Here is a 25,280-nt window from a genome sequence, read left to right as displayed (position 1 = left end):
GGTAGGGAGCTTCACCTGCTGGCCCACTCACCACAGGTACCCCAGTCACTTACCCTCACACTGCCTGCCGTCCCCTTGGTAGCCAGGCTTGCAGGAGCACTTGTAGGAGGTGAGTGTATTCTGACAGAGGGCATTGGTGTGGCAGTCATCTAGCCCTTGGGCACACTCGTCCACATCTGCAAAAGAGCATAGCAAGCACTTGGTATGGTGCCCCAAGCCCTCTGTGATCTGGCCTTGGTCCTCTGGTAGCTTCACCTCCCACCAGAACCCCCCCCTTCACTCCTCATCAGCTAAACTCTTTGGGAACCCCGGGATGAACCATACCACTTCCAGGCTCCTTTCCCAGGCACAGCCTGTTCCCTTTGACTAGAATACACCCCCCCACACACCCACACACTCTTTTCACTCACCTTCTCCAAGAAGCCTACCATGATCCCCCAGTGTAGGTGGGTGTCCTCCACGACCTGCTCCCATATTTATCTCCTTTCATAGCACATATCACACAGAATTGTCACTCTCTGTTTTCCTGCCTGACCTCCCCTCTAAATGGTGTCTTGATTACAGACTGAGTGGGTGTCCCTGATGCCAAGCACAGTGCCTGGCACATGAGTAGGCAATAACAAATGCCTGTTGAAGGAAAGACCAGGTTGGCAACAAAACAAAACAAAACACTGTGAAAACCAGGCAATGTCAGCTTTCTCAGGGTTTGGGGGATGGGGGAGTAGCTTGCCCTGGGCTCTGACCACACCATCCCCAGCCCTCAGATGGAGGTGCAAAGTGGGAATGGTTCCCACACCCCATCAACCAGCTGCTCACCCTGTCAACCTGGAAACCGGCCTTGGTGGAAGTATTTCCTGGGTTGACACCACTCCAGGATGTTAATTAAAAACAAAAGTTTTGAAAATATTACGAGTCCTGTTAATACAGAACGTCCAGAGTACTTTTCTCTGGCAGCAGAAAACAAAACAAAACGAAACAAAACAAAACAAAAAACCCAGGTTTGTTGCGGCTTACGGGGTATTCCCGGATGGATCCTCAACCGGCAGAAAACTCTCCGGAGCCAACCCTGAAGCCGGCCGAACTTCCCGGCCCCAGAAGAAAAGAAGGAGCAAAGCTGCCGAGACCTCACGGACGTACCCCGCCCGGGGCCCTCAGTTTCCCCATCTACACAATGAGGAGCCGGACCCCGGTGACTCCGGTGCCCTCCGTCTTTCTCAGCGGGTGAGAGTCTGACTAGCAGGCGCTCTCCAGGGACCCCGGGCGGCGGGACCGGGCTGGGAACTGTCATTACCCCCGTGTCCGAGGCCGGGCCGCAGCACTCAGGCCCTGGGCCTCTAGCCCAAGCGGTGGTGGTTCCGTGGCCTGGCCCGCGGGTGAGGCCCCAGGGGAGCGGGGGCCACGCGAAGCTTCCGCAGCCGAGCCCGGGGCGGGCCAGCGCGGCGCGACCCCACCAGGGGACCCGGGACCCCTTCCCGCCGCCGGCTCCGCATGCCCCTGCCAGGTGCGTCCCCGAGGCTCCGGAGGTGCGGACACTCACCCTCAGGCGGCCCTGGGGCGCGGCTCCGGCCTGGCGGGATGGCCGCGGTCAGCAGCAGCGGCAGCAGCAGCGGCAGCAGCGCCCCGGCCGTCCCGGGGCAGCCGCGGCCCAAGACCCCCATGGATGGCGCGGCGGCTGCGGGCAGAGGCGGCGAGCGTGGCGGCGGCTCCGGGAGGTGTGTGCGGGCGCCCTGCCCGCCGCGCTCTGACACCCCCGGCCCGGCCCCGCCCGGCCCCCGAGCCCCGGCCTCATTTTCACACGGTCCTCCCCGGGCCGGGGCGGGCGGCGCGGGGGGCAGTGCCTCCCCTCCCGTCCCCCTCCCTTCCCCCTCCGGGCTCGGGGTGGAGGGGGCGCGGCCGTGGTGGCCGGAGGGCGGCTGTCAGCGTCCCCAGTGCAGGCCCCGTCGCCAAACCCGCTGCTCCTGCACCCCCGCTGCTCCGTTCCAGCCCTCAGAGCCCCGTGCTCTGCCTGTTTGCAGTGCCCTACAACTTGACCCAGTCCCTCTTTGTGAGGACAAATAGCACTCTGGCCTGAAATATTCAGACTCGAGGCTCCCAGAAAGTGTCCTGTGTAGCTCAGAATCCTATACTCCCTGAACTCCAAGGCCACCTGTAGGGCTTTCCCACCTCTCCACTTGGGGTGAGTAATGTGGTTGAACCCTCAGGAGATTCAGGGGAGACAACCCCAGCTTCCCTGCTCACCTTCACACACACTCTGCACCCTTCTCCATTCTGTCCAGCCCAAGCCTTCTGTGATCCCCAGCCCCAGGCAGTGTCCCACCTGTCCCACTGAGGCACTTGCTTAGACTGTGCCTCTCTGGTGCACTAATGGGCCAGGAATCACAGCAGAAGATGCTCATCTCACTGAACACTAGTTCAATGTGTATGTACAGGGCAGCCAAAACGTGAAGGGAAAGGGGCTAGAGGTCAAAGGTGAGCACCAAGGACAAGAAACCACCAATTTTGCCTGAGGCACAGATGGTATCTATGACCACCTGAACTCATAATGTCAGATTGGGCCAGCTGCAGATGCAGGTGGCAAATGTGAGCTGGCCCTCCAAGCAAGACAGTCCTTACAAGGGAACCCATGTATACAGGGACTTCCCATACCCCCCTTGCCACGGATGACAGAGCCCACTACACTCAGCATCACTCCAGGAACAAATGCCGCTACAATTTCGAGATGCAAGAAAATACTGAGTGGTTTTAATCAGAGCTCCTCTTTATCCAATTTTCTCCTGTAAATATACATACATACATACATACATACATACATACATACATACATACGTATGTGTATGTGTGTATATATTTACAGGAGAAAATTCAATAATGAATATATATGAATAGTGTATATGTAGATCTATCTATTCACACACACAAACACACCTTTGGTAATCAGAAAAAAAATAAACATCACAAAAAATACCCACCTAACTCATGCACAAAAACATGTCTTCCTGGGGTCCATGCCCTTCCCAGAGCTCTCCACTCTGTAGCACTACACCCCGACTGCGGCCCCTGTCCTTCCCATGCCCATGGGCCTAGGTGAAGACTGCCTCTTTGGGCCTTCATTGTTAGTGCTGCTGCCTGATGGAGAATCTGAGAAAATAACTTTTCTGTGGTTGTTTTTCTTTTGACCTTTTCATCCCCAGTGAAGGCAGGCAGGTTGCATCCCTCTTTCTGTCTTTGCCCCTCCCTCCTATCCCCTTTTGTTTGGTACCGAGAGACACTCCGCTATTTTTAGTCATAAGGATGGTTTTTACACATTTGTAAATCTTCACTTAGTGAAATGTTCCCTCCGCCTTTGTCTTTGTGTCCTTAATGGTAGCCATAAATTACCGCTTTCTTTTCTCTTCGCTGCATCAGGCTTCATTGCTTTTGAAATGATCAAAGTTATTTTCTTTTAAAATCCAACTAGAAACTGCCCATTGTGTGGCACAGACCTCTTTAGCTCCAGTCAAAGCATAGAAATACATAAAGCTGCCCATTAAACTCTATGGGAGCTTCCTCCAGCCCCTTGTGCCTGGTAAAGAAATAAGACATGTGCTGTTCTTTCCCTTCACCATTTCCCCAAGTTTATGTTTCAGGAAGAATACAAATTAATTATGATAAGACCCAGTGTTTTGCTTAAGAGGGTCAGTTTTGTCATGTTTCCTGGAAAAGTTCACCACTGGCGCAAATCTCAAAAAATGTTCTGAATCCTATTTTGTTTGCCCCGACTTCCACACAAATGTGCTTTCAGCTGGTTGGCTCCCAGACTCCTGGGCAACCTTTCTGACACTTCAGATTAAAGTCACTATGGTTTACAACTGGAAATTTCCATAGGGGAAAGGCTCCAGGGGAAATTTGTGTTCAAATGTCAATGTTTTCAGTGTTCCAATGTCAGAAAGGACTTGGTGAGCCCTGCCATCTGCCATCTGCCCTCTATTGTCCAGCTGAGGTCTCCACAAACTTCTCTGAGAGGCCACAGCCACTGTCCCTAGACTGAGGCTGTATCTCCCTCCTCCTCTCCTCCTCCCTTGCCTCAGGCTGAGAGGCCAGTGAACAAGACCTGAGAGGGAAGATAGCCCCAATCAGCCCATCTCACCCCTGTAGGCTTCTAGCACAGAAAGACTGTGGAGACAGAAGACCCTGGGTGCCTCTGCACCATGTATGGCTAGGTTAAACTCTGTATTCACTGGACCCCTTTCAATGCCCATCTTTTTTTATTTCTCAGCAGCTTTTGGAAACTCTTTTTGGAAACTCCTTTTCCCTGGATTTTCATCACAGCAGGCCAAGCTCCTGATTTTTCTCCTACCTCTCAGGAAATGCCTTCTCAATCATCTTTCTGGGATCCTCTTTCTACACCCCCTTCCTGAAAGTTCACCCATTCCCTTGTTTCCATAACAGAAATCTCCAGCTTGGATCTCTTCCCATAACTTCAGTTCCATGTATCCAATTGCTTACTGGATACCTCCACCTTGATCTCACATAGGTCTCTCAGATTCAAGATGTTCAAAAAAGAGCTCATCTTCTGCCTCAAACCTGCTCCTTTCTAAGTGCTCCCTCTCTCAGAGAAGGGTGTCACCATTCTGCCAACACCAAGTCAGAGACCTGGCGGCCATCCTAGACTCCATTCCCTCCCTACTACATGCAAACAACTGTGTCAAGTCTATCTTCTTATCATCTCTCAGAACCATCCTCTCCCTCCATGCAAGCCTCCAGAACTCAGGGCCTCATCATCCCTCACCTGGTCTATTACTCCTAGTCTGTGATTCCTTACTAGTCTGTCTACAGTCTCACCCATCTTCCATAGGGGATGCCAGAGTAAAATGGAAATTTCATCCCACTGTTTCCAGTCTTCCTCAGGCTAAAGTCAAAACTCCCTTGATGCAACCACTCTGGAGAACTGTTGGGTGGTAGCTACTAAGACAAAAACCTACACACTTCTAGGTATATACCCAAGAGAAATGAGTACACATGTTCACCAAAAGACATGTACAAGAATGTTCATAATAGCTATAGTCACACTAGCACAAAACTGGAAATAACCCCAATGGCCGTCAACTAGAAAATGCATAAGCAGATTGCTGGATATTCACTCAATGGAATACTATGGAGCAATAAAATGAACAAAATCTCAGACGTTCAACAACACAGAAATATCTCATGACCATCACATTGAGTAAAAGAAGCCAAACACAAAAGGCTAAAATTGTACAAGTCCACTTCTCTGAAGTTTAAGAACAGACAGAACTAATAAACAGCAACTGAGGCCAGAATAGTAGTTCCCTCTGAGGATGGGGATTGACTGGGAAAGGCATGAAGGAAACTTCTGGAATGCTGGAAATGTTTTAGGTCTTGATCTGGGTGGTGATTGTATGGATTTATATACATATGTAAAAATTGAGATGTTGGCTTAAACTTAATGCACTTTACTGTGTTTTACCTAAGTAAGCTGAAACAAGAACTGCCTAGTCAAAGACTTTTATGATCTGATCCCATTCTACTTTCCAGCTTCTCTCCTATCATTCTCTCACAGGCTATGCTCCAGAGACATCAAACTACTTATACCAGTAGTTTATCATTTTTCCTTCATACATCTTTTCTTTTGCCCACACTCTTCCCTGGCCTAAAAAACATGGAAATGGGTCTCAAATATTTAGGGGTGCCTGAGTGGCTCAGTCAGTTAAGCATCTGACTTTAGCTCAGGTCATGATCTCACAGTTCATGAGTTCAAGCCCTGCATTGGGCTCTCTGCTGTCAGCATGGAGCCCGCTTCAGATCCTCTGTCCCTCCTCTCTCTCTGCCCCTCCCCTGCTCACATGTGTGTACGCACTCTCTCCCTCTCTCAAACATAAACAAAAATAAAACTTTAAAAACTAAATATTTAGCAAATGAAATGATACATCTTATCCAGTAATATGAATATTACTATATCTCAGAGAAAAAGGTGTTTGCTGAGATGTCCCCCCAAAAGCAATGAGGTATGGATGAAAGTTCCGAAGTCCGCAGGTTAGCAGTTCCTAAGAATTAATGCTAAAAGGAAAACCTATCTATTCTTGTTCACCTGTTAATTTCTCCTCCATGGATGGCTTTCACATTTCCTGAAAAACTTTTTCAATATGTCTGAGCTGGATGTGAGGTAGCAAATGTTTCTAGTTGCCTACTCATCCCCATCTATTCCTTTCTCTTTCCTAACAGTTAGTCATCCCTTCCTAAGGCAGGCCACGTTCCTGAGGGAAGCTGCCCCATCCTCAACTTCAGGCTCTGGACTTGGCTGAGACAGTATCTTTCATTCTATTCCCCTTGCAACAGTCATGGGTTCAGGGATAAGCATATGACAGTACTCTAATCAGAGTGAAGCTCAGTCCCTTTGCTTGAAAGGCTGGAATGGAAGTGTTCTCTTTTCTTCCAGGGATGTGGATGCAGTGAGTGAGAAACTGTAGTAGCCATCTTGGTACCAACCTGAAGAGGGTAAACCAAGGGAAACACTAGAGCCAACCCAGAGGCACTCCCCACCTCAGGGTCTCTAGTTCTATGTGCCGGTGCACATTCTTATTGTTTGAATTGGGCCTGTTTCTTTGTTTTCAAATTGTGGTAAAATATATGCAACATAAAATTTACCATTTTAACCATTTTTAAGTGTACAATTTAGCAGCATTGTGCAATTATCAACACCATCCACATTCAGATCTTTTCTCATCTGCAAAACTGAAACTGTTCCCATTATACAATAACTGCTCATCCCCCTACCCCAACCCACTCCAGCTCCTGGCAACCACAATTCCACTTTCTGTTTCTATGAATTTGACTACTCCAAGTTTCCTTATATGAATGGAATCATGCGTTATATGTGGCTGGCTGGTTTCACCAAGCATAAAGTGTTCAAGGTTCCTCTATACTGTAGCCTGTGTCAGAATTTCCTTTTTTGTTTTTTAAAGTAAATGCACAATTTTTTAAAGTTTATTTATTTATTTTTGAGAGAGAAAGTGTGTGTGCACGTGTGCGTGCAAGTGGGGGAGGAGCAAAGAGAAAGAGGGAGAGAATCCCAAGCAGGCTCTGCACAGCAGCATGGAGCCCGATGTGGGGCTCGAACTCACGAACTGTGAGAACATGACCTGAGCTGAAATCAAGAGTCAGGATGCTTAACCGACTGAGCCACCCAGGTGTCCCTTTCCTCTCTTTTAAAGTCTGAATAATATGCCACTGTATGTGTATTTCACATTGTGTTTATTCACTCATCAGTGGGTTGCTTCCACCCTTTGGCTATTGTGAATAATATGATTATGAGTATGGGTGTACAAGTATCTTTTTATGTCTCTGCTTTCAACTCTTCTGAGTATATGTCCAGAATTGGAATTGTTGGATCATAATAGCAATTCTATTTTTAATTTTTTTAAGAACTTCAATACTGTTTACCATATCAGCTACACCATTTTTCATTCCTACCAGCAATGCACAAGAATTCCAATTTCTCCATATCCTCGCCAAAACTTAGTCTGTTTTGTTTTCATTTTTTTTTAATGTTTATTCATTTTTGAGGGAGAAAGAGTGTGAGCAGGGGAGGGGCACAGAGAGAGGGAGACACAGAACTTGAAGCAACTCCAGGCTCTGCATTGTCAGCACAGAGCCAGATGTGGGGCTCGAACCCACAAACCATGAGGTCATGACAGGAGCCAAAGTCAGCTGCTTAACAGACTGAGCCACCCAGGCACCCCTGTTTTGTTTTGTTTTGTTGTTTTGTTTTGTTTTAAATAATAGCCATCCTAATGGATGTGAAGGGGTAGTTCACTGGGGTTTTTTTTTTTTTTTAATTAGGTTTTCTGTTATTTACAGCCCCCAAATATTCCTATTCAGTTCCATATAAGCCTCCACTGGGAAACTTTGGCTGAGTAGCAGGTGATCCTCTCAATGAAGTGGAAGAAAGATAGTTGGGTAGAATTGAATCCTCTTAGGAGCCTAAGAGATAAATGACTGTTTTATTTACAAGGTTGATGTTATCTTGGTGGAAATGCCAGGACTCCATTTATTTTATTCAATGGTTCTAAAAACCACATCAACATTCTCTTTTGCTTAGAGAGGGTTACAAATCCTTCCAGTAAATACTTACTTAAAAATGATAATACTTAACATTTGAGTGAATACAAAATGTCAGATGCTATTCTAAGTACTTCATGTGCATTAGCTCATTTTATCCTCATAGAAACTCTGTGAAGTGGATATCACCATTATCTTTATTTTACAGATGTAGAATTTGAAGTGAAGAGAGGTTAAGTAACTTGCTAGAAAGTGGCAGATCAGGACGCAATGCCAAAATGTCTGCCATCAGATCCTTCTTCTTAACCACTGCTCTGTACAGCCCACATGTGCCAGGCATTGTGTTAGGCATTATACAAGACACAAAGATGAATCAGAGGCAAATCCTGCCCTCAAAGACCTAAAAGTCCATTCTCAATACCTCTTCCAAAATATACAGTGACAATTCCTGCTTATGGGGCACCTGGGTGGCTCAGTAGGTTAAGTGTCTGACCTCAGCTCAGGTCATGGTCTCACAGTTTGTGAATCTGACGCCCTCGTTGGGCTCTGTGCTGAAGCTCAGAGCCTGGAGCCTAATTCAGATTCTTTGTGTTCCTCTCTCTCTGCACCTCTCCCACTTGCACTGTCTCTCTAGCTCTCAAATAAACATTAAAAAAATTTTTTTTAATCTTTAGTGAAATCAACTAGAAAAAATAAATTAGAGGTATAAAAATTAGAAGAGAGGCATATTGTAGGAAATATAATTGTATATCTAGAAAATCTATGAAAATCAACTGAAAAACTGCTACAAGCAATAAGAAATGCAGTAAACCAGTAAGGAACAACATCAAAATACAGAAATCAAGTTTTCTCAATATAAATGATGTGATATAAAAATACCCTATTTATAATAACAACAACAAAAAATTAAATACCTTGGAATGAATACAGAAAGAAATATTCAAGCCTATGTGAAGAAAAAATTTTAAATACTACTAAAACACCATCCAAAAGAAAACTTGAACAAGTAGAAATATAACATGCTATTGGACAGGAATACTTGACATCATAAAAATGTCAGTTTTCTATAACTTAATTCAAACTTTTAGTGTAATCCAAGAGGTTTCTTTTTAACTAGATAAATTGATTCTAAAGTTTACACACAAAAATAAAAGAGCAAGAATAATGAAAAAGTGTGAAAAAGAAGAGCAATGGTGGGAGAGGTGGATCTATACTACCATATATTAAAAGATGTTACGAAACTCAGTAAGCAGACAGTGTAATGTTCGCATAAACAGAGATGGAGTGCTAATGGAGTAGGATATAATATCCAGAAATAGCCACAAAATTATACACAGATACAATATAATAAAGCTGACATCTCATTGGAGAAAATATACACCACTAAATAAATGGTATTGGGACAAATGAGTAGCCACTTAGACAAAAATGAGGTCGAATCCATTCCTCATGTCTCCCTGAGTTAATTTCAAATGCATAAAAGACTTAACTTTTCTAAAAATTCCAAAAGTACAGAAAGAAAAATGGGAAAATACCTTCATCGGAAAGTCTATCACCCAAAATCCAGAAACCATAAAAGATTAAGAAGTTCAACCATTCAGGGGCACCTTGGTGGCTCAGTTGATTAAGCATCCAACTCTGGATCTCCACTCACGTCATGATCTCACAGTTCACGGGATCAAGCCCTGCATTGGGCTCTGCGCTGGCAGCCGAAGCCTGCTTGGGATTCTCTGTCTCTCCCTCTTTCTCTGCCCCTCCCCAACTTGTGCTCACTTTCTCTCTCTCTCAAAATAAATAAACTTTTAAAAAGGTTCAACCTTCCAAAAATATACTCTGATTTTTTTAATGTTTATTTATTTGAGAGAGAGAGAGAGAGAGCGGGAGCATGAGTGGGGAGGGGCAGGCAGGGCAGGAGAGAGAGACTCCCAAGCAGGTTCCACACTGCCAGCACAGAGCCCAACACAGGGCTTGATCTCACGAACCACGAGATCACAACCTGAGCCAAGGTTAAGAGCCGGATGCTTGGGGTGCCTGGGTGGCTCAGTCGGTTATGCACCCGACTTCAGCTCAGGTTATGATCTCCCGGTTCTTGAGTTCAAGCCTGCATTGGGCTCTGTGCTGACAGCTCAGAGCCTGGAGCCTGCTTCCGATTCTGTGTCTCCCTTTCTCTCTGCCTGTTCCCTGGTTGCACTCTGTATCTCTCTCTCTCCCCCCAAAATAAATAAAGACTAAAAAAAAAAAAAAAAAAAGTCGCTTAAACTTACTGAGCCACCCAGGCACTCCACTCTGATGTTTTAAAAACATTGTAAGTAAGGTCAAAAAATCAATAATAAACTGGGAGAAATATCTTCATATCAGGTCACAAAGGAGTAATATCCCTCATACATAAAGAGCCATTAGATATCAATAAGACCAGAAATCCAAAAGGAAATAGGCAAAGGGTATGAATTAAAAGAAATATAAGTGAATCTTAAACATATGAAACAAGAATCCAAAGTTTGATTATACACTCTCCTTGCAAGACTAGGGAAATGGGTATTTCAAATATTAGTGATAAGAGTGTATATGGACATAAATTCTACAAAAAGCAATCTTAAAATATTGATTTAAATAAATACATGTATATATAATATGGATTGACTCTCATGTCTAAAAAAATGACATCTGGACAAAGCCATTCATTATAGCCTGTTTGTGGCAGCAAAAGATTAGAAGCAACTCAAATGTCCATCAATAAGTGGCTGGAAATAGAAATTATGTGACATCCATAAAACAGAACATTATGCAGCTGCAGAAAGGAATGAGGAAGCTCTATACATTTTAATAGGGTTTTTTTTAATGTTTATTTTTTGAGAGAGAGATAGAATGCAAGCAGGGGAGGCACAAAGAGAGAGGGAGACAGAATCGGAAGCAGGCTCCAGGCTCTGAGCTGTCAGTACAGACCCCGATGCAGGGTTTGAACCCACAAGCCGTGAGATCATGACCCGAGCCAAAGTCAGATGCTTAACCAACTGAGCCACCCAGGAACCCCCATTTTAACAGTTTTAATACGGAACGATCTCCAAAATATACTTTTTAAAAGTAGGTTCCACACCCAGTGTGGAGCCCAACACAGGCTTGAACTCACCACCCTGAGATCAAGACCTGAGCTGAGATCAAGAGTTGGACACTTAACCAACTGAGCCACTCAGGAGCCCCTGCAAGATATACTTTTAAATGAGAAAAACAGGGGCACCTGGGTGGCTCTGTTGGTGGAGCATCAGATTTGGTTCAGGTCATGATCTCACTGCTTGTGAGTTCAAGCTCCACATCAAGCTTGCTACTGTCAGCACAGAGCCCACTTTCGACTTTCTGACTCCTCTCTTTGCCCCTTCCCCACTTACACTCTCTCTCTCAAAAAAAAAAAAACTTAAAAAAAAATGAGAAAAACAAAGTGCAGAATAATGTAGATATTCTGCCACCTTCTGTGTAAAGAAGAAAAACAAGAATCTGTATTTGTATTTGTTTACATATACATAAAGAATCTAGAAAGATATACAAGAAATTAAGGAAATGGCTGGATAGATGGAGGTGGAGGATGGGAGGGAGGTTTCCAGTGATTATCTCTTTATATGTTTAGGTTATTGAGTCATGTGACTATATTGCCATAGAAGAAGAAGGAAGAGAAGAACTAGAGTGGAGGTGGTTTTTATTATCATGACCACCAAAGTAACTGAAAATTGAATGAAGTCTAGATCCCAACAATTTTTGAAAATCATGAAAATTTTCAGTGTGAGGTTTGTTTGTAGTCCATTTTCAGCCATAAAGTATAAGTGAATTTTTCCTGCTGCCCTAGAATTGTTGACACCTGACTATGGTAAGTTATCATCCTGGACCAATTTAGGCGAAAGAGGCAACAGGTAACATTTTTTTAATTCTTGTGCAACATTGCTAACTATTGCCCAAAGCCTGTGGGAAGAGAATGGGAAATCAAAATACACACACACACACACACACACACACACACACACGCACACACACACACACAACAGTGAGGTCATGAACTGAGCTGAAATCAAGAGTTGGCCACTTAACCAACTAAGCCACCCAGGCGCCCCAATTATTTCTTATTTCTAAAACACTATTCATGCCAATATTCAAGAAAAAAAGAAAAGAAAAAAATAGAGTTCATATATCGTATATCAAAAACTGGGGCAGCATATGTAATAGAAGAAACAGGGACTTACAGTTAGGTAAATACATTTGTAGAAAAAGTAGCCCTTATTTCCGTCTTGCTACCATGACACCAAAGGGATGATGATGAAGTTTCTACAATGAACATGTATTACTTTTATAATTAAGAAGACAGCTCAGGTCATGACCTCTCAGTTCGTGAGTTCAAGCCTGCATCAGGCTCTGGGCTGATAACTCAGAGCCTGGAGCCTGCTTCTGATTCTCTCTCTGTCTCTCTCTGCCCCACCCTCACTCACGCTCTGTCTCTCTCTCTCTCTCTCTCAAAAATAAATATTAAAAAAATTTTAAAAAAAAAAAGGAGAAGATTTTTTCTAATGTAAATGAGTATAGGTTGAGTGTGCAGACAGCCCTGAATGTTAATTCTGATCCTGTCATTATTATCTGTGAGATCTTGGTCAGAGTCTCAGTTTTCCAATAGATAAACTATAGATACCTGCTTTGCTGGGTCAAAGTTACGGATGACACTGTGTTTGTGAAGCGCTGAGTACAGGTTCTGGCACAGAGTGGGCACACAGTGAAAGAGAGTCTCATCCCCCACACGCCCAATAGAGGTAAGACTCATGGAAGCCAAGGCTGGCTGGTACCATATTCCTAAGTTCTTCTATTTGGGCTATTCTATGGCTATGACAAAGCACAGGTACTTGCCCCTGCCTGTTGCAAGAAACCTGATTATTAATCCATACCCGTGGCATGACTGTAATTAGGAAACTTGGAATTTCTGGAGATAAGCTAGCTCTGTTCAGATCCCAGAGGGTGTTTTGCTTTTTCGTGCTAATGAGGTTTCAATGCAGGAAACTGAATGGCTCTAAAATTACCTAATATAGAGAACTGATAACTCATGAAATGCTTGGAAAAGCAAGAGGGCTAGGCTTCAGGGATGATTCCCAAAGACACCAGAACTCATCTGCAGGGAAGCCACCATTTCTGCACAACCAGGGCAAACCTCAAGAACTCTCCAAGTAGCTGTGAATTCAGATACCTGAGCTTGAACTCTGTCACTTGTTATCTATGTAACTTTGGGCAAGTTACTTAACCTCTCAAGAATCAAGATAAGGAAGTTGCCATCATAGTATCTGCTTCTCAACACCTATGGAATTATTTCTACAACTTTGTTTATGAGCAAAAACAAATAAAGCCAAAAGCTAATGGAAAATAGCCTCTGTCTCACCCCAACTTTTCAAATCTCGCATGAGTACATTTCACTAGCAGAATATAGGTCACATCCAGGACCCTAGCTGCAAGGGAGCCTAGAAGAGCTGTTTATGCTGGTTTGTTTTTTGGGTTTTTTTTTTTTTTAGCTTGGCAGACTATGCAGTGCTGGAAGGAATACTAGAGGGACTTGGAAGTCAGTGCTGACGACCAAATAAACAAATCTATCACAGAAAGAGTTATTTAGTTCCTACTAAACTGGGGCAACTTCTGTCAATAGGGGGATCCAAAAGTAGTCAAGGCCAAAGCTCATTGTGCTCACTGGAAAATGTAGCAAGACATTTTTTTGGTTGCCTCTCAAGCCTCCATAACCCATTATCTACTCCTAACAATGCACAGATTTTCATTCATTCATTTCATTCAGGTATCCATCCACCTCTCCCCTAAGTAACTCATGTGCTTTGGAAAACTGACCCAAATTCCATCTCCAGGAGTTGGCCCTAATTGGTTTATATAAATTAGCACATTCCATCTTCTTGGCCACAGTCATTGGTACATGGACTAGTCTCTCCCAAAAAAAATGATTTAAATTTCACATTCCCTCTCCACACAGGATCCAAGTGGTGAGAGTATAATTTACAATTCATTGTTTTCAACTATAGATTTCTTTGCTGTTTCTTGTTCATCTTCATCCATTCCTACATCCATTTCTTCTTCTTCATCTTGTTCTGTGTCTTCTGTTGTGTCGTCTGTATATACATAGAAAATGAAATATTATTCAGCCCTAAGAAACAAGAAGATCCTGCAATTTGTGACAACACTGATAAACCTGGAGGACATTATGCTAAGTGAAATAAGCCAGATAAAGAAATAAAAATACTATGTGATCCACTTGTATATAGAATCTAAAAAGCTTATATAGTATCAAAGTATATATAGTATATATAGTTAAAAAGTATATATAGAAGTAGAGAGTAAAATGGTAGGTTACCAGGGGAAGGCGCATGGAAGAAATGGAGAGATGGTTAAAGAGTACAGAGTTACAGTTATGTAGGATGAATTAGTCTAAAGATCTAATGTACAGCATGATGGTTATAGTTGACAACACTGTATTTTATACTGGAAATTTGCTAAAAGAGTAGAATTCAGGTGCTGTCACCACACACACAAAACTCAAAATTTTCTGTTTATCAAAATTCACCATTAACAGAATAAAGGTAAATCACAGAAGGGAAGAAGATATTGCAATATCTATTAATAACTAATTGGTCATATCCAGAATATACAAAGAACCATTACAAGTCAATAAGAAAAAGAGAGACAAATCAATTTTTAAAAATGAGCAAGAAACTTGAACAGGCACTTCATCAGAAAGGATAGCCAAGTAGCCAAAACACAAATGAAAATGTACTCAATATCATCAGTCATTTTAGGAATGCAAATTAAAACCACAATAAGATACCACTGTACTCCTATCGGAATGGCTAAAAATAAAAGAAGATTGACAATATTAAGCGTTATCTAGTATGCACAGCAAGGAGAGTACTCCCACCCTGATGGTGGAGTGAAAATTGATACAATCACTTTGGAAGAGTTTGACACATGTAGCCTACCAGCAATTCCCCTTCTGCATATATATATAAATCCATATCCAGTAGAAATATATGCACATTTTCACTCAGAGACTTTAAAGGAACTTCCTTAGCACCATTATTCATAGTAACCAAATCCTGGGAACAGCCCAAGTGACCATCAATAGCAGAATGGATAAATAACTTCATACTACACAGTGTACTGTTACTATCAGCAATTAAAATGAATGAACTTCAGCTACACTAAGAAAAAAAAAAGAAGATAACCCTCACAAAGTTAACACTGAACAAAGGAAACCATACACAAAAGAAGAGGACACATTGTATGATTCCATTTGTCATCAGTTAAAGAATAGGCCAGCAGTTCTCAAAGAGCTGTCCCAGCTCAGCAGCATCAGCATCATCTGGTAACTTGTTAGGAGGGAAAACTCTCCACCTTCAGTACACACTGAATCAGAAATTCTGAGGATGAGTTCCAGAAATCTGTTTTAACAAATCTTCCAGCTGATTCTCATGTACACTGCAGTTTGAAAACCACCAGAAACAATAAAATTGATCTATGGTGTTAGAAGTTAGGATAGTGATTGCTTGAGGGTGTGGGGAGGAGGGAGGGCCACGTGAGGATTGAGAGCAGCAGTAATGTTGCATTCCTTGGCCTGGGTGGGAGTTACACAAGTGTTTTCAGTTTCAGTGGTGGTAATTTGCTGATCCAAATGCACACTTATGATCTGTGCACATTGTCATTTGTGTGTTATATTTCATTTACAAAACCTACTAAGTATTACATGATAAAACTGAGGAAATCTTCCCCAAAACAAAGACAAAATGATGGGAAAATGAGTGAGTAGGAAGATGAGGTACAGGGCATATAGTATCTCAGTAACAGACATTCCAGAAAGAGAAAACAGAAAAAGAAGAGGAGGAAAACATCCAAGGAATAATTTAAGAAAATTCCCTGGAGGGGCAGCTGGGTGGCTCAGTCAGTTAAGCGCCCAACTTTTGCTCAGGTCATGATCTTGCAGTTCGTGGGTTCGAGCCCTTTGTTGGGCTCTGTGCTGACAGCTCAGAGCCTGGAGCCTGATTTGGACTCTGTATGTGTGTGTCTCTCTCTCTGCCCCTCCCCTGCTAACACTCTGTCTTTGTCTCTCAAAAATAAGTAAACATTAAAAAAAGAAAAAAGAAAGAAAGAAAAAGAAAAAGAAAAAGAAAAAGAAAATTCCTGGAAATGAAGCCCATTAATCCAAATTAATTGAAAGGGCCTATTAAGTGCCTAATAATGGATGAAAACACACACACACCTAGGCAAATTTCATCATCAGAAATAAAAAAAAAGACGCCACAAGCTCCCAGAAGGAAAACACAGGTCACATACAAAGGGTCAGTCGTCAGAATGGCTTTGGACTTCTGAGTAGTGACCCTGGAAATTAGAAAGCATGAGGCAATGCATCTTAAATTAAGAAAAAGTATTTCCAAGCTAGAAGTCTATATTTTTCCAAACTAGGAATCTGTAAGAACAGAATAACATTTTCATACATGTAAGATCTCAGAAAACGTACAGCTGATTGCTTCCTAGGGATGTTACCGGAAGATATGTTCCACTAAAACAAGGGAATAAACTAAAGAAAAGGAAGGCATGGGACCCAGGAAGACAGAATATTTAATACCGGAGAGTACAATAACCACAGCCTCTATACAATGAGGCTGAGTGTATACTGTATACAGTGAGATGCCCTGCAGCCAGGATGATGGTGAGAGGAGACCTCAGGATGACAGTGGGCCCCAGGCAGTCACCAGTCCAGCCTGGAGCAGGTCCAAGGATCCAGGAGAGACTTGTTTAAGAAGACAGGAATGCACTGAACATCCTGGTGCAAACTAATGCATTAAGAGGAGATTTTTGACAACTAGCTAAGGGTTCAAGGTTAAATTAGTGGTTAACTCAAGGATGCTAAACAAAGAAACTCTGGAGGAACCACTTGTAAGGACTACTCTAGCCCCAGAGCTCCCATAACACCACTCAAGGCTGAGCTCATATCTTCTCTCTCTCCCAAATCCCCAATTTATCTTCTTCCTCTCTATACACAGGTGTTGATCCTAAGGGTACTTTCCCTAATAAATATCCTACACACTAAGCTCCGTCTCACAGTATGCTTTCTGGACACACCAACCTACAATGCAAGACAACTCCAGAGTAAAGAAAATTTGGGGAGGGAAGGACAATCATCATATTTTACTATACTATGCATCTATCAATAAAATTTTTATAACTATAGTAATGTAAACTTTACCTATTGATCTACCCAAAACTACCATATCATTTTATCAAGAGAATAGGAGAATGGGGAAATGTGCATATGACTTGGAAGTATAGGAGGAAAGATATAAATCCCCAATTTCTGTAGCAAAAAATCATAGCAACCTATCAAGAAATAAAACCTAAGATAAAAAATCAATAAGAGCAATTGTAGGCAGTTATTTAGAACCACAGGGGTAAATACCAAAATAATTGGCTAAAAAGGAGATGCAAGTGGTTACATTTGCTCCCAGGCAGAGGGAGAGTAGGTAAGGGATTGATTGCTATTTTTCACAGCAAATTTTACAGAATTAGTTGGTTCTTCAAACTTTGAGCATGTCTAACTATCATAAAAACACAGCTAAAATTGTGGATAAAAAGGAACCCTTGTGCACTTTGCACTTTTAGTGGGAATGCAAACTGGTGAAGCCACTCTGGAAAACAGTATGGAGGGTCCTCAAAAACTTAAAAATAGAATTATCATATGATCCATAATTCCACTACTGAATATTTACCCAATGAAAACAAAAACACTAATTCAAAAGATACATACACCCTTATGTTTATTATAGCATTATTTACAACAACCAATATATGGAAGCAAACCAAGTGTTCATCCATAAATTAATGGATATAGAAGTGGTACATATATACACACATAGTGGAATACTACTCAGCCACGAAAAGAACGAAATTCTGTCATTTGCAACAACATAGACAGATCCAGAGAGTATTATGCTAAGTGAAATAAGCCAGAGAAAGACAAATACCATATGATTTCACTCATATGTGGAATTTAAAAAACAAAACAAAGAGAAAAAAGAGAAAAAAAAGAAAAAAACCTTTTTTTTTCTTTTTTTGAGAGAGAATGCTGAGTGTGGAACCTGACCTGAAGCTTGATCCCACAACCATGAGATCATGACTTGAGCTGAAATAGAGTCAGATGCTTAACCGACTGAGCCACCCAGGTGCTCCTAGACTCTTAAGCATACAGAACAAACTGGTGGATGCCAGAGGTGGGTGGGGGGATGGGTGAAATAGGTGAAGGGGATTAAGAGTACACTTATTGTGATGAGCACTGAGTTATGTACAGAATTACTGAATCACTATATTGAATACCTGAAACCAATATAGCACCGTATGTTAATTATATTTGAATTTTAAAATTTTTAAATAAAATAAGGGGCACCTGGGTGGCTCAGTCAGTTGAGCAGCTGACTTCAGCTCAGGTCATGATCTCACAGCTCATGATTTCGAGCCCCATGTCGGGCTCTGTACTGACAGCTCAGAGCCTAAAGCCCGCTTCAGATCGTGTCTCCGTCTCTCTGCCTCCCCACTGCCCCTGCTCACACTCTGTCTCTCTCTCTCAAAAATAAAAAAATAAACATTTAAAAATAAACTTAAAAAAAATTTAATAAATAAAATGGATGAAAATAAAACACATGTAGCTAAAATCAAAATATCAAGACTTGACTGTGTGATCAGGTATGTCAACTATGGTATCTCCATACAAGATACCTAGAAATGATGCCAAGATGAATATTATTGAAATGGAAGGATGTTAAGTGGTAAAAGCAGACTTCAAGATGACATGCACAGACATCTCCCATCTCTGTATCCCCAAGTCTTCTGGCTTCACAGGATTACCCTTTAACATTTAAATAAAAATGGCTGAGGGGCGCCTGGGTGGCTCAGTTCATTGGGCAACCGACTCTTGATTTCAGCTCAGGTCATCTCACAGTTCATGGGATCAAGCCCCACATTGGGCTCTGAACTGACAGCACAGAGCCTGCTTGGGATTCTCTCTCCCCCACACTCTCTCTGCCTCTCCCCCACTCACACTCTCACTCTTTCAAAATAAACAAACAAACATTTAACAAATGGCTGAAATCTTCATCCTATATACTGAGGAAAGTATATAGCAAATATACTTAAATGTAAGCAAATATATATAAGCAAATTCTGATGCCTTCCCCCAACACCAGTGCAAATATCCAGGTGCTTAGTTCTTATGTTTACTACGATTTCCTCTTCCTGCCACTCTCAGTTACCCTGGCATCCCACTTTCTGCAGCTGTTCCCTTTTCTATGTCCCTAGTAAACAAATATGGAACACTGACCCTTTTCCTTGATTTCCCCAAAGACTGTCTTACATGAGGCACTGCTGAGGGGGCTAAAGTTCTACATGGCACAGGAGACAACTTAAAATCAGCAGGAGGGGGGCACCTGGGTGGCTCAGTTGGTTAAGCATCCAACTGAGGCTCAGGTCATGATCTCACGGCTTGTGGTTTAAGCCCCACATCGGGTTTTGCACTGACAGTGCAGAGCCTGCGTCAGATTCTCTGTCTCCCTCTCTCTCTGCCACTCCACTGCTCATGCTCTCACTCTCTCTCTAAAATAAACATTAATATCAGCAGGAGGATTCCTGTTCCTACATGTCCTGGCTGACCCTGCTTCTTGGGGATTCTCACTGGACATTCTTCTCCCATCCCTGCCTTTCACCAAGTGGCTGGAACCCTCTCTAGAGGTCCTTACTTGCTACCAAACTACCAAATCTTTCAAGTCCTTTGTTTTCTTATACAGAGTATGAGGCCTCCTTTGGACAATCTACTTTTCCCAGCAGAAAAATCTTGACCTTTCATATGCACAAGATGATCAAGAACCCTTTTGGGGTGCCTGGGTGGCTCAGTAGGTTAAATGTCTGACCCTTGATTTTGGCTCAGGTCATGATTCCAGGGTCATGGGATCAAGCCCCTAATCAGGCTCCACGCTGCTTGAGATTCTCTCCCTCTCTGCCCTTCCCCTGCTTGCATACATGCTCTTTCAAAAATAAAATAAAATCTTAAAAAAAAAAAAAAAGAACTCTTTTAAGAGTCATTTCCTCCAACCTGAAAAAGCGGCCAGAGCCAGTTCTTCTGTTTGCCTTCCCATTACATGCGTAATGACTGTGCATTTTCTATAACAACTTTATGTATCATTTTGTAATTGTTTTGCAGGCCGAGCAAACTTCACAACCAGGTGAGCTACTGTGGTGGGCTACGCTCACTCAATTCCAGCTCTCACCACAATTTCCTCCAATCCTCAAACCTGAAACAAGAGGCACAAATTATTTTCTATAGGAGAGATACCACAGAAGTCAGGAGTTCAGCCCATGAGTAAGTATAAATGTCAAGTCCCATGACTGCAGCAACCACCCACAACTCCATGCCAGGCTGAGGAGACGCTCATTAGCGCAGTGTGGAATGTGGAGGCCAAGGGAGGTCCAGAGTTCCTTAAGGCTGCTGAGCACAGCGTGAACAGGTCAGCAACAGAATTCCAAGGACACATTTGGCCTGTGCAAACAAGCTGAGACCTTGCCCCGGGGGACCATGATGCCTTCCCCTTTCCTCTCTATTGATATCTGCCCAGGCCTGGCTCAGATGCTGTCCCCTCCCCTGGAAGCCTTCCCTGAAAGTCCTCCCTCTCACTAGCTCTGGTACAGCTGTGTGTCAAGTTAGTCCACCTTCCCCACAGTTTCCTCATCTGTAAAATGGGGGATAATAATATTTGTGAGAATCAAAGGAAAAATACTTATAAAGTAGTTAGAATGGTGCTTGTTTCAGGAATTAGTGCTCCATAATGTTAGTGAGCATCACCATCATCATCATTATTATTGTCACTATGTCCACAGACTTTGTCCTTGACCAAGGCATCTTATAGTCATATGTGGGAAGCTCTCCAGGCCCAGGGCAGGGCCTGGTATGATTTATCTCTATTCATCACATCCAGCCCAGGTGCCAGCACAGAACTTGTGCTCAATGCCAACTTGATTAAAACTTTGCAGAGAAGAAATAGGCCAACTAAGAAATTACACATGGGCATTACCTGCCCTGAAACTCAATTTGAATTAATTTTTGTATGTGATGCAAGGTAGGCATCCAACTTTATTCCTTTGCATGTAGATATCATTGTCTCGGCACCATTTGTTGAGACTATTCTTTTCCCATTGAATTATCTTGGCACTCTTGTCAAAAATCAATTGACTGTGAATGTTAAGGATTTATTTCTGGACTCAATTCTACTTCACTGATCTACATGTCTGTCCTTCTGCCAATACCACACTGTCTTGATTACTGTGGTTTTGTAGTAAGTTTTAAAATTGGGAAGTGTGAGTTCTTCAACTTTGTTCTTCTTTTTCAAGCTTGTTTTGGCTATTTTGGATCCCTTGAATTTCCATATGAATTTTAGAATCAGTGTATCAATTCCTGCAAAGTCAAATGGAATAGTGATAGAAACTGCAGTGAACTATATAAGTCAATTTAGGGAGTACTGCCATCTTACCAATATTGTCTTCCAATCCATGAACGTGGATTTCATTCTATTTACTTAGGTCTTCATTAATTTCCTTCAGTGATGTTTGGAAGTTTTCAGAGTATGTGATTTCTTTCATTAAAGATTCCTAAGTATTTTATTCTTTTTGGTACTATTGAACATAAAATTGTGTTAATTTAATTATCAGTTTGTTTACTGCTCCTTTATAGAAATATAATTTATTTTTGTATATTGATCCTCTATCTTGAAACCTTACTAAGCTCATTTATTAGTTCTAATAGCTTTTAGTAGACTCCTTAGGATTTTCTAAATACAAGATCATGTCATCTGCAGATACAGTTTTACTTCTTCCTTTCCAATTTGGAAGCATTTTGTTTAGTCTTCTTGCCTAATTGCTAGTGACTTGTTTTGGAAAACCATTTACTTCCTAGGTCTTTTAATCTTCAGCACACACCAGTAACAGGAGGCTAATGTGCTCATTTTACATATGAGGAAACAGAACAGGAAGGTACTCTACTTGAGTTTGTGGGACCCACAGTATTTTAAGACTGCAACATAGCTGCTTCAGCTTCCCAGATTAAAGTCTGCATTTGGGATTCAGCAACCTTATTCTTTTTTTTTTTTAATATATGAAATTTATTGTCAAACTGGTTTCCATACAACACCCAATGCTCATCCCAAAAGATGCCCTCCTCAATACCCATCACCCACCCTCCCCTCCCTCCCACCCCCCATCAACCCTCAGTTTGTTCTCAGTTTTTAACAGTCTCGTATGCTTTGGCTCTCTCCCACTCTAACCTCATTTTTTTTTTCCTTCCCCTCCCCCATGGGTTTCTGTTAAGTTTCTCAGGATCCACATAAGAGTGAAAACATATGGTATCTGTCTTTCTCTGTATGGCTTATTTCACTTAGCATCACACTCTCCAGTTCCATCCACGTTGATACAAAAGGCCATATTTCATTCTTTCTCATTGCCACGTAGTACTCCATTGTGTATATAAACCACAATTTCTTTATCCATTCATCAGTTGATGGACATTTAGGCTTTTTCCACAATTTGGCTATTGTTGATAGTGCTGCTATAAACATTGGGGTACAAGTTCCCCTGTGCATCATCAGCAACCTTATTCTAAATAAAGAAATATCTAAGAGAATCACCTTTGTGAATTCAGTAAATTGAAATATGTTGCAAATAAAACCAAGCACCAATGTAATTCAAACTTCTGGTTGCTTTTTGCTACAAAACTGTATAAATCCATGTTGCCTCATCATGCTAGAGGGTTAAGCTTAGCAAACTGCACAATTAGGTGAGCAACTGTGGTGGGCTAAGGTCATGCAACTCCAGTTCTCACCGGTGTTTTCTCCAATTCCCAAACCTGAAATAAAGAGGCACAAACATAAGACCAGGAAGCTTTTACAAAGTCTTACAAGATCTTACTTAAAGGTTTCTTTATTAGGAGGCCTAACCCTGGGGCACCTGGATGGCTCAGTCAGTTGAGCGACCAACTTCAGCTCAGGTCATGATCTCATGGTTTGTGAGTTTGAGCCTTGCATTAGGCTCTATGCTGACAGCTCAGAGCCTGGAGCCTGCTTTGGATTCTGTGCCTCTGTTTCTCTGCCCCTCCCCTGCTTGCACTCTTTCTCTCTCAAAATAAATAAATAAATAAATAAATAAATAAATAAATAAATAAACTTTAAAATAATAGTAATAATAAATAAACATTTTTTAAAAAAAGAGTAAGACCTATCCCTAATGTGTTCAATGTTTTTGGTTCTCAGTTGTAACATCAATGGGAACAGCAACATTTTGGAAAGTAGAACATTAAGATTCAAAGAGTTGTCTGGCCCAGGACTGCCCACAGAGGAAGGGAAGGTATTATTTGCCCCCAAAGCCAGAACTTACCAAAGATGGAGCCGGAGATTAGGAACCAAGAGTTGGACCAAGATGAAAAGTAACATACAGTTTGGTCAGTTTGGTCTAGGAATGGCTCTTGGTCAAGCACTGAGGTCAGCAATCAAGCAATTGAAACCAACCTTTCAGCAATTAATCCTGTAGTTCCAAGGTTGCCGTGCAGCTCGAGTTAAAGGTCAGACCCTACAATAAGCCTCTTTCAAAAGTTGAGATCACTGCAACCCCAGTCTGAGGACAAAAGCAGAAATGTTCAGGGCCTGCCTTACCCTGGAGGAAACAGTAGCGTGAGGGAAAGGCAGGGAGGAACCTCAAATTCCAAGGATTCTCGAGTGCTCAGCCAGCCCCACCTCCCTCAGAATCAATATGAGCAAAAGAAGTTCAAAGAGCTTCAGGGTGTCCCATGCGTGACTGGGTCAGTAAGCACGGATATACACACCAACCCATACATTTTAATTTGGCTAAAAGCACAAGTCTGCACAGTGAACTGAAGTGTAGACTATGCACGCCTAAGGCCTAGGAGATACCCTTGACAACTCTTCTTTCTCAGCCTGTACCCAATCTATCACCAGGTCCTTTCAGTCTTGCCTCTGAAGCAACTCTAGACTCCCTTCCCTTTAATTCCACCATTCCTAGTCCAAGCTTCCATCATCTCCCCTTTGGCCACTAACTGGGATCCTCACATCCCTTCCTCAAAATGAAAATCTGAACATGTCACCCACCTCCAGGAAACCTTTGCATGACTTCTTAGAGCACAAATAGTAAACATAAAAGTCCTTCAGGTGGTCTCCATAGCCCTGCATAGCTGGCCTCCCGCTCTCTCTCAGCCTCAGCCCCACCACACTCCCCATCATCTTCTGCTCCAGTTGTGCAAGCCAGCCTTTGGAATTGTACGCTCTATGCTCCTTCCCAGCACAGACAGTTGGTATAACGTTGCTTCGTCTACCTAGACAGTCTTCCCTTCCTCCCCACTTGCCCAGTCAATTTCAGCCTTCAACCTCAGGGAAGTCCTCCTGACCTCGCTGAGTAGGCCAAATCCCCTAGGTTCTCATAGCATTGGGTGTCTTCATAGAATTTATCACAGTTGCAACTTAACATTTGAGTGATTTTTTAAAAATTGATATCTATCTCTTTGTTAGACTACAAACTCCATAAAGGCAAGAACCGTATTTATTAAAAAAAAATTTTAATACAAAATTTAATGATGGGAATGCAAGCTGGTGCAGCCACTCTGGAAAACAGTATGGAGGTTCCTCAAAAAACTAAGAACTACCCTACAACTGAGCAATTGCACTACTAGGCATTTATCCAAGGGATACAGGTGTGCTGTTTCAAAGGGACAAATGCACCCCCATGTTTATAGCAGCACTATCAACAATAGCCAAAGGATGGAAAGAGTCCAAATGTCCATTGATGGATGAAAGGATAAAGAAGATGTGGGGTGTGTGTGTGTGTGTGTGTGTATACATACATACATACAATGGAGTACTCCTCGGCCATCAAAAGGAATGAAATCTTGCCATTTGCAACTATGTGGATGGAACTGGAGGGTATTATGCTAAGTGAAATTAGTCAGAGAAAGACAATCATATGACTTCACTCATATGAGGACTTTAAGAGGCAAAACAGATGAACATAAGAAAAGGGCAACAAAAATAATATAAAAACAGGGAGGGGGAAAAAAGAGAAGAGACTCATAAATATGGAGAACAAACTGAGGGTTACGGGAAGGGTTGTGG

The 25,280-nt window shown here is 42.4% G+C and overlaps 1 protein-coding gene across 5 annotated transcripts in view; it reads right to left on the bottom strand.

The window, feature by feature from the left end:
* Positions 1 to 2,386, bottom strand: part of SCUBE2 (signal peptide, CUB domain and EGF like domain containing 2) — a 67,576-nt gene extending 65,190 nt beyond the window's left edge. Inside the window, exons 1-2 of one of the 5 annotated variants that reach the window (XM_027073186.2) lie at positions 1,538 to 2,386; positions 54 to 176 (exon numbers count right to left, since the gene is read on the bottom strand). In XM_027073186.2, the coding sequence (XP_026928987.1) occupies positions 54 to 176; positions 1,538 to 1,658 (244 nt within the window). In that variant the 5' untranslated portion in view covers positions 1,659 to 2,386. The other 4 variants (XM_027073189.2, XM_027073188.2, XM_027073185.2 and 1 more) reach the window with 4 other exon arrangements.
* Between the last annotated feature and the right edge of the window lie 22,894 nt (positions 2,387 to 25,280).

Source organism: Acinonyx jubatus, chromosome D1 (assembly GCF_027475565.1).
Source record: "Acinonyx jubatus isolate Ajub_Pintada_27869175 chromosome D1, VMU_Ajub_asm_v1.0, whole genome shotgun sequence".
NCBI classification, from domain to species: Eukaryota; Metazoa; Chordata; class Mammalia; order Carnivora; family Felidae; genus Acinonyx; species Acinonyx jubatus.
The sequence above is the reverse complement of the archived record's forward strand: the minus strand, read 5'-3'. Positions and strand labels throughout refer to the sequence as shown.